At 46.5% G+C, this 15885-nt stretch overlaps 1 protein-coding gene across 3 annotated transcripts in view; it reads right to left on the bottom strand.

The window, feature by feature from the left end:
* Nucleotides 1–15885, bottom strand: part of CARF (calcium responsive transcription factor) — a 127861-nt gene that overhangs the window by 62737 nt on the left and 49239 nt on the right. For all 3 annotated transcript variants that reach the window (XM_073551527.1, XM_073551526.1, XM_073551528.1), the window contains 6 exons: nucleotides 14454–14572; nucleotides 7601–7714; nucleotides 6839–6932; nucleotides 4064–4202; nucleotides 3117–3201; nucleotides 2514–2703 (listed from right to left, as the gene is read on the bottom strand). In XM_073551527.1, the coding sequence (XP_073407628.1) occupies nucleotides 2514–2703; nucleotides 3117–3201; nucleotides 4064–4202; nucleotides 6839–6932; nucleotides 7601–7714; nucleotides 14454–14561 (730 nt within the window). In that variant the 5' untranslated portion in view covers nucleotides 14562–14572. The remainder of the gene's footprint in view (nucleotides 1–2513; nucleotides 2704–3116; nucleotides 3202–4063; nucleotides 4203–6838; nucleotides 6933–7600; nucleotides 7715–14453; nucleotides 14573–15885) is intronic.

Below are 15885 nucleotides of genomic sequence, written 5' to 3'. Positions count from 1 at the left end.
TAATCAGGAAGAGGGGTGAGTAGAATCCCGTTTTTTTGTTGTCCGCTCGGGACCTCAGAAAGAACGTGCTTGTCTAGCAAACTTAAGATTTCTGATTCCAAGGCCAATTGTTCTCCTATCACCTTTCTGACGGGCGTCACGACAAATGATGCTCTCGGGTGATGTAAAAAAGGGATCTTGAGGCCTTCCTTTATAATGTTTAGGATCCAGGCATTGGAAGAGATGTTTTCCCAGGCCTGGGAAAAGAGCGTCAATCTCCCCCCTACCGGAATGCTGGCGTCATTGTGGGGATTTCTTGGAAGTTGAGGTGGCTCCTCTGAACATGAATCCGGATTCCTTTTTCCTCTTATCTTCCCATCTTCTCCTGTCCCCCGGAGGACGGCCCCTGTTGAATTTTCCCCTCCGAAAGGGCGGCCTCCTCTGATCCGCTGGGAACCTGGGTAAGCCCTTCTTCCTGTCACTTGCCTTCTCTAAGATGTCATCTAGGTTTTTTCCAAATAAAAAAAAAGTAACCATCACAAGGGAGAGAGCACAGCTTAGCTTTAGATTGCAGATCCCCTGGGCAGCCCTTAAGCCATAATGCCCGTCTCACGGCGTTTGATAATCCTGGTGCTCTTGCCGTCAATCTCATGGAGTCGGCGGAAGTGTCGGCTAAAAAAGCTGCCACCCCGTGCAGCAGGTACATGTCTGCCAGTATTTTTTCTCTTGAGACTTTTGAAGCCAGTCTCTCTTCCAGCTACTGCAGCCAAATCTTTAAGGAACGTGCCGTGCAGGTGCCCGTTATTGCCGGCTTCAGTCCTCCTGCTGCTGCTTCCCATGTATGTCTTAAATAGGAATCTGCTTTTTTTATCTAGCAGGTCCCTAAGCACCCCTGAATCTTCCAGGGGCAGGGCCGATTTTTTAGATGACCTGGACACTGCTGCATCAATCTTTGGGACCTTGTCCCATATTTCTGTGTCCTTATGTTCAAAGGGGTACCTCCTTTTAGAAGAGGAAGGAAGGGCTCCTGACCTCTCAGGCTTCCTCCATTCTCTCTCAATGAGTGCTTGGACTTTCTCGTTGACTGGAAAGGACCATTTCTTCCTTTCCTGTAGTCCCCCGAACATGACGTCTTCCAGGGACTTAGCTGTTTTTTCCTCCTGTAGGCCCATGGTTACTCTGATGGCCTTGAGGAGAGCATCCGTATCCTGTATTGGAAAACACGGTTTGCCACCTGTGTCGCTATCTGAGGAAGAGGAGGATGGGTGTCCGGCCCGACATAAGGCCGAGGAAGAGTCTGAGAAAGAACTAGGGGGATCTTTCCTACTCTTTTTCCCTTTCATTAGCAATGCTTTAAGCGAGCCTTCCATCTCTGACCTGATAACGGATCTAAGGTTGTTTGCAAAGCTAGGTGCTTCCTCCGCCATGGTTCGCTGGATGCAGCTGGCGCAAAGGTCCTTCTGCCAATCTCTTGCTAGAGGGCTTCTACATATAGCACAATATCTATTGTTCCTCTTGCTCCCTGCTCCCTGCTCTTTTGGGTTTCTCCTAAGAACCCTATTAACCACCTTACTAACATTCACGAAGATCACTCACCACCGTAATTAAGGATACCAGACTCGGAGGCTGTGGAGGAACTCGTGACCTGTGCTCTCTGGACATCGAAGAGTCCCCTGACCTGTGGCTGGGGCGACTGCTGCCATGCTTAGGGGCCAGGGCTGTGATGGAGGCAGAGAGGGTGGAGACGGCGACCATTCCTGCTTTGACCCCAGCCATGCTGACATCCTCCTCCTTTAAATAGTTCCTGTCCCGGTGAGCGTTTTCCCCCACCCCCCCTGCGACCGCCGGCCGCGCTCTACTGTTTCATGCGGCCGGCGTCACACCAGGCGCCATATTGCCGTCGCTCTGCAGACGTCAGCCGGCGCGCTCCCAGGATGCTCTGTGCCGCCGACGTCAGCGGCCGGAAGACGCCCCCGGCTCTCTCACGCTACGCATTCTGAGGGAGACAGCCCGGGGGCATGCGCGAGGGAAGGGAGGCACGGTGGAGCGCCCCAAAGTTAGGGACCGCCAGCCGTGCCCACACGAACCCGGAGCCCCCAGGGACTGCGCTACCAGGTACCCGACGGACGGCACTACAGGTAAGATGACCTGTTCTTCCCGGGACGGGCCTGGGTAATTTTCATCCATGACAGTCACCGCCGCTGTCAGTCTGGGATTCCCTTCCAGGACAGGAACCCAACTGAAGCGGGGGGAGAGGTGCCGCCCCTTATATTTCAGTAGGTTCCTTTCCTGGCGGGGGCGGATCCTTCTCTCAGGTGTGCTGTCATGGGTGAAGGGAAAACAAAGATTATGACCTTAGGGGCATTTATTTTTTTATTGAAATGCAAGCGTTTTTAAAACAAAATAATTAATTTTTAAACTGGATTTTATTTTCAACCTCCAACGATGTCATTAGCCTTTAGGAGAGGAGACGAGAACCATCCGAATAGGAAAAAAAAAAAAAAACACACAAAAGACAAAAACAGACTGTGTACCTGCATTTATAAAGGGTATTCCATCATAGGGGACATACTGGGACTTCCACATTAGCCTAGTGGCTGGCTTGGCTGGGCTTGGCGATTGTCGGGTCCCCCATACACTCATCGTGTGCTGCTTGTGGAGACCCAAAATATTCATCAGCTCCGCCTCGCTCAGGCAGTAACCACGGTAAGAGTCGCCAATTTTCTAAAAGATGGAAAGTCAAGAAATCGGAGCAGTCATTCATATAATAAGACCGTGGTACAGTATTAGAGAAAAAGGGTTGGCAGCTTTACTCCATTTAAGAGAATTAGGCTGAGCTGCAATTCCAAATCCAGCCATAGATAAGAGTGGCGCTGCTTCTAGAAAGAAGTCTCTGGAGAAGATGGATCAAAGCTGGCGGGAAGGAGAAGCGGAATATCTAACACCTTTTATTTTTCAGAGGTCATTTGCAAAATGAAAGCAGTGACCTGATAGCAAGAAACAATGTCACCAAGGAAGTTACTAGATAGGACAGCGGCCATACCTGAATAATGACAGTGCACATCTACTGGAGAAGCAAATTACACGGCCAACCATACATACCATGAATGAGTGCAATCATCATGCTGCCATCTTACCTCACAGTTCCTAAGCCGGCGTGCCCAAACAGGAATGTTGGGAGGAAGTCGTTGAAGAGGTTTTGGAAACTGTTCTACAGACAACCTAAAAACATGTTTTACAAAGTTTAGAACACTTTTCTTTGCACTAAAGAATATCAAGCTGTGATTACAAACAATAATGATGAGCAAAAGCTGATGGACTATATCGATCAATATCAGATCTGGAGGGGTGCGACATTGCTCACTGCCCACTGCTCCCGATATGCCCAGACGTACAGTTTGTATGGAGCCAAACGTCACAGCTCCGTGTCCTGTAGTGGTCATTCGCAGCTACTGCGGATCAGCTCCCATTCACTTCAATAAGATCTAAACTGCAGTAGAACTATATCTGGTCTAAGCGCAAACTACAGATCAATGGGGGTGTCTGGTGTCGGACTACCATAGCACTTTTTTAAGAATAGGCCATCAATATACAACTCATTAACAACTCCCTTTACATCTACCCAATGATTGGCTGACCGCTATGCGCATCTATACTTGGATCAACCTAGTTATTTCATTGGGGAGAGGGGACCAAGCTTCTGCCTGATCTTTCTGACACCTAATTAGCCTGGGTGAGAACAAATCCAAGATCCTCCTGTCACCCATCATCTGCCATCAGGGAGAGTTGGGAGACCCCACATACATTAGATAAACCCTCCGACTTCCCTGGGATAATAAGATTATCTAATGTGTATGGCCACATTGTACCCCGGGGTCATTTATCCATTCTTTCCCATCAGTGATCTGCAGCTTATTACCCCGGTGACATGTTCTTGCAATGTGGACATTAATGATCATGATTCTGGCTGAAAGGACAGAAATAAAACCGATGACCAGAGAATGTATAGAAGAAATGTCGCTGCGATGGCTCCACGATCATGACGTGACAATGCTACCGTATACGTGACGTGACTAGGGATTACCTGACCGGTGATGTCTTGGATGCATCCAGTGCAGTGTCGGAGTGAATGAGTACGCTGCCGGCTGGGTTCGGCACGGCATGTCCGGGGGCGCTCTGCACGGGCGGCAGAGGCTCTCTTGGCTGGTTGTGATCGTCAGGCTCTTCATTAATAGAGAAGACAGATTGTACATTACAATCACAGTAACATTCGCCGCTCTTTAGCCAGTGAACACAGAATTTTGTACTTCTTTACGAATAGATGGATCCTCTTTTATTACACAGTTTGGGGGCATTTCTATGTACTGAGGACTAACAGGCTGAAGAAGTCACATTTTCTCTAGGATCATGCCTGGTCTAGGGCTCCCTGGAGGAGGGCATTACCCAGATATGCAATGTACAGCGAAGAGGCAATCACTCCATCAAACCCTGAACCATGTATAACACAGTATTAGCCTTTCCTGGAGGGTCTCTTTAACACCCTCTTCATTGTGATCGTTTAATACATGTCTACCCAATACAAGTATTACATACACACATCAATATGGCTCATTCAATGCACATGTGCTTAGGAAACTATTTAGGCTTGAGATTAGAAAACAAGAGAATTTTAATTTCTAGGAACAGCTATGCCCACAGGATTAATGACTGTCATAGTGGAGCACGTAGGCAAAAACAATGGCGTGCACTAAGAGTTTCACAATGAAGTCAGTCATGCTGGCCGTGCCGCGGACTCTTCTGCGCTATAGATTTCTAGGGTGGGCTAAGGTGCAATCCACTCCCAAGACAGAACACCAGTTTTAAATATCACGCCGGACGGCTTCTGGCATCGGGTGTTGTCTGGCGGGCGGTCACTTCTGTGACGCCGACAGTCATGTGATGCCGACGCCGTGCGGCGTCGTGGTTGCCGCAGATACGCCTGCGTAACCATGGGCGATGTGACGCGCTCTGAGGCACTGGGCGCTTTACTTGCGCGCATTGTGGTGAGTCCTTATGTCGCCACTTCCTCGATGTCTGATGGTTGTTGCCGGGGGAACTGTCGCCGGTCTGTGACTTTACTAGTCGCGGCCTTTTGACGCGGACTCGTGTCTTTGGATACTATGGTCACGCCCACGGCTTCCTTTCTTTCTGGGGGCGGTGTGATGCGATACATTATCAGATACTGTGTGAAACTCTCCCTGGGCCACCATAGTTATGCCTTTGACTCTGTAGGTTGCGGTGACCTTATATAACATTGGATTATGTGTGAAACTTTTTTATGTGTTCTATTTGGCGTGTATGGTTTACTCCGGATTTAGTACATACCATTAGTGGTGGCAGGCTCCTCCACCTATGGTAATGCTATCCTGTTCTGATTTTGATTCTGTGACTGGCTATTTCCTAACTATGGGATTATGTGGAATATTTAAATTTTGTATGGTATATTTGTAAAATTATGCACATTCCCGTGTCCATGTACCCTTGTGTGTCCTATTGTCTTTGCCCATGTACCTACTATGGTCATCATTGACTCCTACTTCACCCTCTTTCGATAATCCTGATATACTTGAATAAAATTATTGCTAATTTGTAAATTTATGGTTTTGGACTCTTTGTTCGCCGTTTTTTTGTATATATGTACAGTATATCACAAAAGTGAGTACACCCCTTCAAATTTGTATAAATATTTTAGTGTATCTGTTCGTGAGACATCACTGAAGATCTGACACTTGGATACAATGTAGACAGTATACAGATTGTATAATAGCCTATATTTGGTGCGCCCTCTAAATAACTCAACAATCAGCCATTAATGTGTAAGGCACCACGCTAGCGGTTTGTTTTTTGTGTGCTGGAGTCGTGCTTTAAACCCAAGTCCCCCTATGCCTGGTCATATACTCACCCACTGGCGTCTGCAGCATTTTCCGTTGCTGCTCGTGTCCCGTGGCGCCATCTTGAGAGTGGCTGGAAATCAGAAGCTACGTCACAAGCTCCCAATACAAGGCTATGAGAGCAGGACGAGGCTCTCACAGACTTACACTGATTAGTGACCTCCATGAAACACTGGAGCAGCCTGCAAGTCACAAACTGCAGGAGACGGAGCAGAGCGGTGGTGAAAACAAAATCAAAAATGATGTTTTTTGCATTGCCGACAACACAAAGGGAAAGTGGTGCTATTGTGGGAAATAACAGATCCATTTTCTAATCTTTACCTGTAGATACTAGAACTTTTCTATATCAGCAGCAGAACTAGAAGCTATTTACAAATCTCAGCAGCATCCTTGACAATCTGTGAGCAGGGTACCTGGGTAATCTCTCAGCAGATTTTACTATGTAATCTGACAGCAACATGATGCAGGGACAGAGACCCTGATTCCAGTAATGTGTCATTTAGTTTGCTGCGTGCAGAAGTTGTGATAGAGTCACAGTTTTCTCTGCTGCAGATCTAGTAGAGCTTAGATATTGATCGGTGTACAACCCCTCACACACTACAGCTCTCTGTGTACAATGTATAGTGACAGACAGCTGCTAATCAGTGGCAGGGATGTGGTTGGACCAGGAGGCACTAGCATAGTTGTCCTGTAATAATAATCACCTGAATGTATTTAAACAGCAATGCACAGCCTGATAAGTGTCACATCGCTGGAATCAGGTTCTCTGCATCTACATTTTTGTGCTCTCAGATTACACAGCAAAAATCTGCTGACAGATGCAATTTAAGACTGACAGTTTTAAAGGACTTTAAGAGATTTAATAGATCTGTGTCCTGAGTGGGAGATGCCATCTCAGCACCCCATTCTGACAGCTCACCAGCCGTTACCTTGAGGAATTAGAAGCTGGGCTGTGGTCTGGTTGGAGGGAATGACATTGACATGGTACACTTGTCCATTCTCCGATTCACTGGTCAATATCATCTGCAGAAAAGAGGAAAACAGAATATCTGATGACTGATCAGTGTTATACAGCAATGTGTACATGCATATCTCACACCTAATCACACAGCAGAGAAGACATTTCACCGATATTTCTGAATTCTAACATTATCCACTGATATGGATTATTATGCCCTTACTAACATGTCATTTTTCATGTTAGTAAAACGATCTGGATGATTTCTGAATGTGCACACACTTGGCAAATTGATGTAGATAAATGTAGAGTAATGCACCGAGGACGGAGTAATCCTATTGCTGCATATACATTAAATGTGACTATACTTGGGACTACACAACAGGAGAAGGACTTGTGTATTCTGGTTACAAGTAAGCTGAGCAGCAGCACTCAATGTCAAGCAGCAGCCGCAAAAGCAAACAAGATTTTAGGGTGTATAAAAAGAGAGATAAAATCCCACGATCAGAACGCATTGTTTCCCCTTTATAAATAACTGGTGAGGCCACATCTAGAATATGAGATCTAGTTTTGGGCTCCACATTAACACTAACATTGCAGGTTATAGTTAATTTAGTGACAAAATGTACTGGTGGAGGAAGGTTGAACTTGGTGGACCCATGTCTTTTTTCAACCTATGTAACTATGTCTCCACTCCATGACTATGGTATTTAATGACATATGGATCACTTACCATCTGCGGACTAGTCCCAGACAGATCCTGAATCTCATACTGGAAGGTGTTCCCATCTTGATCTATGAAATGGTACTGTTCAGTAAGCGCTGAGATCTGCTGTTGCGAGTCCTCCTGAGGGTAACACATATACCGTATATGTAATGAATGACAAGTAACTTGTGAGCGGTAGTGAGCACATTAATGCATTAATGTGGGTGCTGCCATCATGTCATCTCTTACTACGTTAGTGGATGACAAACGTAATTTCACACTATCGCTCCGCTCACTGAACAGGTAGATAAGACTGTGCTGACAGAGTAGCCTTAGTGAACACCAATACGTCTTTTACTGACCTGCGATATGAGAGGCAAGCATCCCCCGACAGGTGACAATCCTGTAACTGTTAGCTATACACTATAGCCGACAACGTGCTGCATCAGCCACGATCGTTGTTGGCACCAATTATGGCCGTTTAAACCCTTGAATGCTTTTGTCAATAGGGACTACAGCATCTAAATGGTTAACAGCATTTGGAGGCTCCCTCTTTATCCCCAATGTCACCCTGAGATCTTGATCGTGTGGTCCTGATGCTTGCCATGGCAGTTCATGGCCAAATAACGGCGTTAGAGTCTATTGGCTACAGCGGCCAGTTCAGAAGTTACCAACATTTAGGTGGTAAAAATACACCTCTTCATTCTTGTTATCTTTTCATTAATTCCTGAAAAGCACATGAAGGGTTAATAAACTACCTGAAAGATACTTTGAATATGATGAGGTTTTTAAAATGGTATCACATTTGGCGGATTCCATTATATAGGACCCTCTAAGTCACTTCAAAACTGAACACGTCGTTAAAAAAACAAGTTTTGTAAATTTCCTTTAAAAAATGAAAAATTGCTGCTACATTTAAAATTCTAACAAAATAAAAACATTTTACAAATGGTGCTGATGTAAACAAGACAGGAGGGAAATGTCATTTATTAATGTTTTTATGTGGTATGACTATCTGGGTTAAAGAGATCATTCAAATTTTCAAAATTTGACATTTTTTAAATTTTTTGTCAAATTTCTGATATTTTTATAAATTAAAGGAAAACAAATCAACCTAAATTTACCATTATCATAAAGTATAATGTGTCACGAAAAAACAGTCTCAAAATCAATGGAATATGTTAAAGCGTTCCAGCGATATTAGTACATAAAGTGAGACGTCAGATTTAAAAAAAAATTGGCCCGGTCACTAAGGGGAAGAACTCGAGGGTTCAAAGTAGAATACTTCTGAAGAGTCGCCTTTTCGGGGTGATGACTCTGAAAGGTATAGTGCAGAGTGACACTGATATAGAGAGACCATGCACATCCTGCATACCCCATAAGAACCCTTAAAGGGGTATTCCCATCTCCAAGATCCCATCACAATATGTAGCAGATGTAGTAATAATATTAGCAAATACCTCCAATTAGAAATGTATAGTTTTTCTGATTCACTATATCTGTTTCCTCATATGAAGTCATTGCAGGACCTTAGGTATCCATGGTTATGACCACTAGCAACTAACTGTCACAATATAAGTGGTCGTAACCATGGATACTTAAGGTCCTGCAATGCCTGTACATGAGGAAAGAGACATAGTGAATCAGAAAAATTATACTACATTTCTAATTGGAGGTATTTACTAACATTATTACCGTATATACTCGTGTATAAGCCGACCCGTGTATAAGCCGACCCGTGTATAGGCCGACCCGTGTATAGGCCGACCCCCTAATTTCGTCACAAAAAAATGAGAAAACTTATTGACTTGCATATAAGCCGAGGGTGCACAGTGTGTGGCCCCAGATAATACTGCACAGTGTGTGGCCCCAGATAATGCTGCACAGTATGTGGCCCCAGATAATGCTGCACAGTGTGTGGCCCCAGATAATGCTGCACAGTGTGTGGCCCCAGATAATGCTGCACAGTGTGTGGCCCCAGATAATGCTGCACAGTGTGTGGCCCCAGATAATGCTGCACAGTGTGTGGCCCCAGATAATGCTGCACAGTGTGTGGCCCCAGATAATGCTGCACAGTGTGTGGCCCCAGATAATGCTGCACAGTGTGTGGCCCCAGATAATACTGCACAGTGTGTGGCCCCAGATTATGAGGACAGTGAGTGGCCCCAGATAATGCTGCACAGTGTGTGGCCCCAGATAATGCTGCATAGTGTGTGGCCCCAGATAATGCTGCACAGTGTGTGGCCCCAGATTATGAGGACAGTGAGTGGCCCCAGATAATGCTGCACAGTGTGTGGCCCCAGATAATGCTGCACAGTGTGTGGCCCCAGATAATGCTGCACAGTGTGTGGCCCCAGATAATACTGCACAGTGTGTGGCCCCAGATTATGAGGACAGTGAGTGGCCTCAGATAATGCTGCACAGTGAGTGGCCCCAGATAATGCTGCACAGTGAGTGGCCCCAGATAATGCTGCACAGTGTGTGGCCCCAGATAATGCTGCACAGTGTGTGGCCCCAGATAATGCTGCACAGTGTGTGGCCCCAGATAATGCTGCACAGTGTGTGGCCCCAGATAATACTGCACAGTGTGTGGCCCCAGATTATGAGGACAGTGAGTGGCCCCAGATAATGCTGCACAGTGTGTGGCCCCAGATAATGCTGCACAGTGTGTGGCCCCAGATAATGCTGCACAGTGTGTGGCCCCAGATAATGCTGCACAGTGTGTGGCCCCAGATAATGCTGCACAGTGAGTGGCCCCAGATAATGCTGCACAGTGTGTGGCCCCAGATAATGCTGCACAGTGTGTGGCCCCAGGTAATACTGCACAGTGTGTGGCCCCAGATTCTGAGGACAGTGTGTGGCCCCAGATAATGCTGCACAGTGTGTGGCCCCAGATAATGCTGCACAGTGTGTGGCCCCAGATAATGCTGCACAGTGTGTGGCCCCAGATAATGCTGCACAGTGTGTGGCCCCAGATAATACTGCACAGTGTGTGGCCCCAGATTATGAGGACAGTGAGTGGCCCCAGATAATGCTGCACAGTGTGTGGCCCCAGATAATGCTGCACAGTGTGTGGCCCCAGATAATGCTGCACAGTGTGTGGCCCCAGATAATGCTGCACAGTGTGTGGCCCCAGATAATACTGCACAGTGTGTGGCCCCAGATTATGAGGACAGTGAGTGGCCTCAGATAATGCTGCACAGTGAGTTGCCCCAGATAATGCTGCACAGTGAGTGGCCCCAGATAATGCTGCACAGTGAGTGGCCCCAGATTATGAGGACAGTGAGTGGCCCCAGCTTTGCTGCACAGTGAGTGGCCCCAGATAATGAGGACAGTGAGTGGCCCAAGATAATGCTGCACAGTGAGTGGCCCCAGATAATGTTGCACAGTGAGTGGTCCCAGATAATGAGGACAGTGAGTGGCCCCAGATAATGAGGACAGTGAGTGGCCCAAGATAATGCTGCACAGTGAGTGGCCCCAGATAATGCTGCACAGTGAGTGGCCCCAGATAATGCTGCACAGTGAGTGGCCCCAGCTTTGCTGCACAGTGATTGGCCCCAGATAATGCTGCACAGTGAGTGGCCCCAGATAATGAGGACAGTGAGTGGCCCCAGCTTTGCTGCACAGTGATTGGCCCCATCGTATTGCTGCCGCTGCCTCCCTTACAAAAAAAAAAAAACCTGTATACTCACCTCCATCGTTGCACCCCTACTCATTAGCGCTGCGGGCTCTGCAGTGACTGTGCAGGCAGAGGGCACGATCACGCCCTCTGACCTGAATGTCACTGCAGAGGACGCAAGACAGCAGAGCGCAGGGACAGGTGACTATGCCTCCCCCCCAGCTGAAGCAGGAACAGAGCAGCGCCGACAATATGGAACAAGCAGGGGAGCTGCAGAGAAGGGTGAGTATGATCTGACACCCCGCTCCCCCTCCCCCGCCGATCCCCCCCCCCCCGAGTATATGACTCGTGTATAAGCCGAGAGGGGGACTTTCAGCCCAAAAAAATGGGCTGAAAATATCGGCTTATACACGAGTATATACGGTATTACTACTACTACACCTACTACATACTGGGATAGGATTTTGGAGATTGGAATACCCCTTTAAGTATTATAACATTGAAGCTACAGATACTAGCCCAACTGGACTCACAGAGCCACATCCTCCAAGTGACTGCAAAACCACAAGCATTACAACACAGAAACTGAACTTCCTGAGTGTTGCTGGACCAAAGCCCTCCATATGGATGTGGCGAGTGGCCCCATGAATACATGTGGCATTATTGGGTCTACTGTCTATTAGCAGATCAGTGATTGAGACTCTCAAAAAACAACGCTTTAGTTATCAGCAGAGACATCATTAGTGATGAGTGAAAGTGATGGGATAAGGTGTTCGACAGCCACAACGCACGCGTAGATTGGCTGTTTATTAGGCAATGGCTGCATGTATTGGAGCTGTAGAACAGCCGTGAGACATGCAGGCATGGGCACTTGAACATATTTTTCAAGTGAGACCACCGAAGACACTCGGTTAGCACCAGAGCATGCTCAGATAACGCCTCATCCCAGCACGATCGCTCATCACTATCCCATTAGATGGCGCCGGGTCTATGGGCATCACATGGCGTGGTCCAGTGCAGGAAACAAAACATCTGCAGTTACTAACACAAGAATCTTTCATGAAAAGTTTCCAATAAATTTCAGCAACAAGGAAAAAAAAAAAAGCACAGACAAAGTCATGACATTAGTGTCGGAGTGGGTTTTAAATAAATAAATCCCAGTCGATTCTGAGAGACCCCAATGTTTAGGGGAATGGATGAAGAAACCCCCTGGTGTCATTGAGGAGAGAGCCTTACAGGGGGCGAATAGAGGGTCTTTCTCTTAACAACTGGCAGCATTCTTGTTATTTACAGGCTTAGAACTCATAGATGAAAGCAGAGGCGTATCTAGGGGGGGCAGCCGGGGCAACAGCCGGCAGGGGGGCGCAGTCGGGCGGTCTCCCCTGGCGGCTGCATTCTGCCACCCCCCGGACTGGGAGTTGGCCGTTCTCTGTGTTGGCTGTCAAGCTGACAGCCGGCGCAGAGAAACTGCAGCGCCGGCTCCGAGGGATCAATTGTACTGGCATCTATACAGACACTAGTACAACTGAAGCTCTGACCGCCGGGTCAGAGCGACGCCAGCAGCGTGATCAGGTCATGTGATCACGCTGCTGACGTCACTCACCAGCGCCCAGAAGGGCGAACACTGGTGGTAAGTGTGCTCCACTGTGGAGCTGAAGAAACCACCGAAGATTAAAGGGGAGGGGGTACATAATGAGTAGGGAGATTTGGAGTAGGGATGGGGGTTATTTAATGTGTGGGGGGATTTGGCATGGGGATGGGGGTACATAATTTGTGGGGAGATTTGGAGTGGGGATGGGGGTACTTTCTGTGTGGGGGGATATGGAGTGGAGATGGGGGTTATTTAATGTGTGGGGAGATTTGGAGTGAGGATGGGGGTTATTTAATGTGTGGGGGGATTTTGGAGTGGGGATGGGGGGATTTAATGTGTGGGGGGATTTGGAGTAGGGATGGGGCGATTTAGCGTGTGGTGATATTTGAGGACACAAAATGAAGAGTATGTATGTATGAGAGCATGTATGAAGAAACAGTATGGGGGATGGGTGCAGACACAGTATGGTGAGTGGGAGGGATGGGTGCAGACAGTATGGGGATCGAACAGGTACTGTAAATGTATGTGGACACAGTATGGGGAGTGAGGGTGATGGGATGTGTGCAGATACAGTATGGGGAGTCAGGGGTATGTGTGAGCAGACAGTATAGGAGAGTGAGGGGGTAAATATATGAGGAGACAGTATGGTGAGGGGGGATGTTAGAGGAGACAGTATGAGGAAGGAGGATAATAGTGTGAGGCGACAGTATATTGCAGATATTTTTATTTAGGAGCATTATAATGACACTTCTATCTTTAAGGGCATCGTGTGGAGATTTGCTGCAGAAGACCGGAGAAGATGGAAGTCTGCAGAGACGAGATGTAGATGAGAAAACTCATCATGGGGTCTGGACAAGATGAAGAAAAGAAGAACGACTCCAGAGACGTCATCTATAAGGTACCTGGATGTAAATATTATTTCTGAAACTGACTTATTCTCATTTTTTTATTTGTTAGGAGCATTAAAGGGGTTGTCCAGGTTTGTACGGAGTCTGCAGTCATTCTATGTGACTGCAGACTTCTGAATTCTCACAGTGCTCACTTGCACGCTATTTGGATTCTCTCGTGCCGGTAATTTACATACATGCGGTCACATGATGACTAGACATGTGTGGCCTCACTCAATGAAAATAAACGGAGCGAGGTCGGGCACGTCTAGTCGAAATGTGGCCAGAAGTATATAAATCACATGCTTGTGCTGACATGACCGTGTACTCTTGCCACCAGTAAGGGAGAATCCTAAAAGTGTGCAGTGCATTCGTTGTGAGAATTCAAAAGCTCCAATGTCAGGATTCAGCTCTGCAGGTTCCAGCAGTAGTCATCACATGGACACTTCACTCATATGCGATTTTCATACTTATGGTCCTGTGACAACGAGCTTCTCTACTGCTTCTCTCAGTTTTCCACTGAACATTGAGAGCATTAAGGAGAGCAGCTCGTCGGTACATGACTAAGTGTGCAAATCGCTTGTGTGCTTTGGGGGAGGGGGGGGCGACAAACCGAATTCTTGCCCCGGGTGCCAGAAAGCCTAGATACACCTGTGGATGAAAGCCCAATCTATTAGCACAGCTCTCCCCCATCCCAGGAACCATACGTCACCATACAGTCCAGGCGATCTAGGTAACACGGGGATGGTTTGGTATTCCGCACCATTACTGAGACTTACTAACCTCGAGGTCCAGTTCTGGCTCTCCCAATTGGCTGTCTGCATTTGTACAAGCGATTAGCAGTTCTGTGGGATGTGTCATTGTGTCACATTGTAGCCCACTGCTCTCCATTTCTGTGTGTCCTGGAGACATAGAAAAGGACATTATCATCATATTCTGCCCAATTATGATCTTAAAGGGGTTGCCCAGCGGTCACAAGCCAACTAGTCTCAGATACTCACAATAGAAAAAAAAATTAAGAGAAGTGAATAAAATCACATACAGTGAGTACGGAAAGTATTCAGACCCCTTTAAATTTTTCACTCTTTGTTTCTATTCAAAATTTTATTGTTTTATAATACACAACAAAAACAAACATATCAACAGGTTCAAAAGAACACACCATATAGAATAGCAACTACTGAAATAGAGAATTGTGTAGTAACATGAAAACAAACAACTCTATACGGTATCAACCATAGTTTGCAAAAGACAGTTGATAATCTGTTAAACTAAATAACAAGACGGAGAAGAGAAAAAAGAAGAAATGTTCATAGGGACCATGAGGACAAATCACTAAGGCAGATGGAGTATGAACTAGGATACCGGCATATCAAATATCGTAAAAGGGTAAGATAGCAATTATCTTAGCAAATTTTGGTACATTGATGAGGATGAGAAGGATTCCCAATGAAACCATTTTGCAGCCACTTTGTTAGCTGCCTCTTGTGTATAGGCTATCAGGGATTCCATCCGGTGAACTCCAGCTCACTCTTTGTTTCATTTCAGCCATTTGGTAAATTCAAAAAAGTTCATTTTTTTACTCATTAATGTACACTCTGCACCCCATCTTGACTGAGAAAAAAAAAACAAATGTACAAATTTTTGCAAATTTATTAAAAAAGAAAAACTGAAATATCACATGGTCATGAGTATTCAGACCCTTTGCTCAGTATTGCGTAGAAGCACCCTTTTGAGCTAGTACAGCCATGAGTCTGCTTGGGAATGATGCAACAAGTTTTTCACACCTGGATTTGGGGATCCTCTGCCATTCTTCCTTGCAGATCCTCTCCAGTTCCGTCAGGTTGGATAGTGAATGTTGGAGGACAGCCATTTTCAGGTCTCTCCAGAGATGCTCAATTGGGTTTAGGTCAGGGCTTTGGCTGGGCCAGTCAAGAATTCTCAAAGAGTTGTTCTGAAGCCACTCCTTTGTTATTTTAGCTGTGTGCTTAGGGTCATTGTCATGTTGGATGGTGAACCTTCGGCCAAGTCTGAGGTCCAGAGCACTCTGGAAGAGGTTTTCATCCAGGATATCTCTGTACTTGGCCGCATTCACATTTCCTTTAATTGCAACCAGTCATCCTGTCCCTGCAGCTGAAAAACACCCCCATAGCACAATGCTGCCACCAACATATTTCACTGCTGGGATTGTATTGGGCAGGTGATGAGCAGTGCC

This window comes from Dendrobates tinctorius, unplaced genomic scaffold, assembly GCF_039654945.1.
Source record: "Dendrobates tinctorius isolate UK_male_01 unplaced genomic scaffold, ASM3965494v1 ptg000177l, whole genome shotgun sequence".
NCBI lineage: Eukaryota > Metazoa > Chordata > Amphibia > Anura > Dendrobatidae > Dendrobates > Dendrobates tinctorius.
This window is presented reverse-complemented; position numbering and strand designations above follow the sequence as displayed.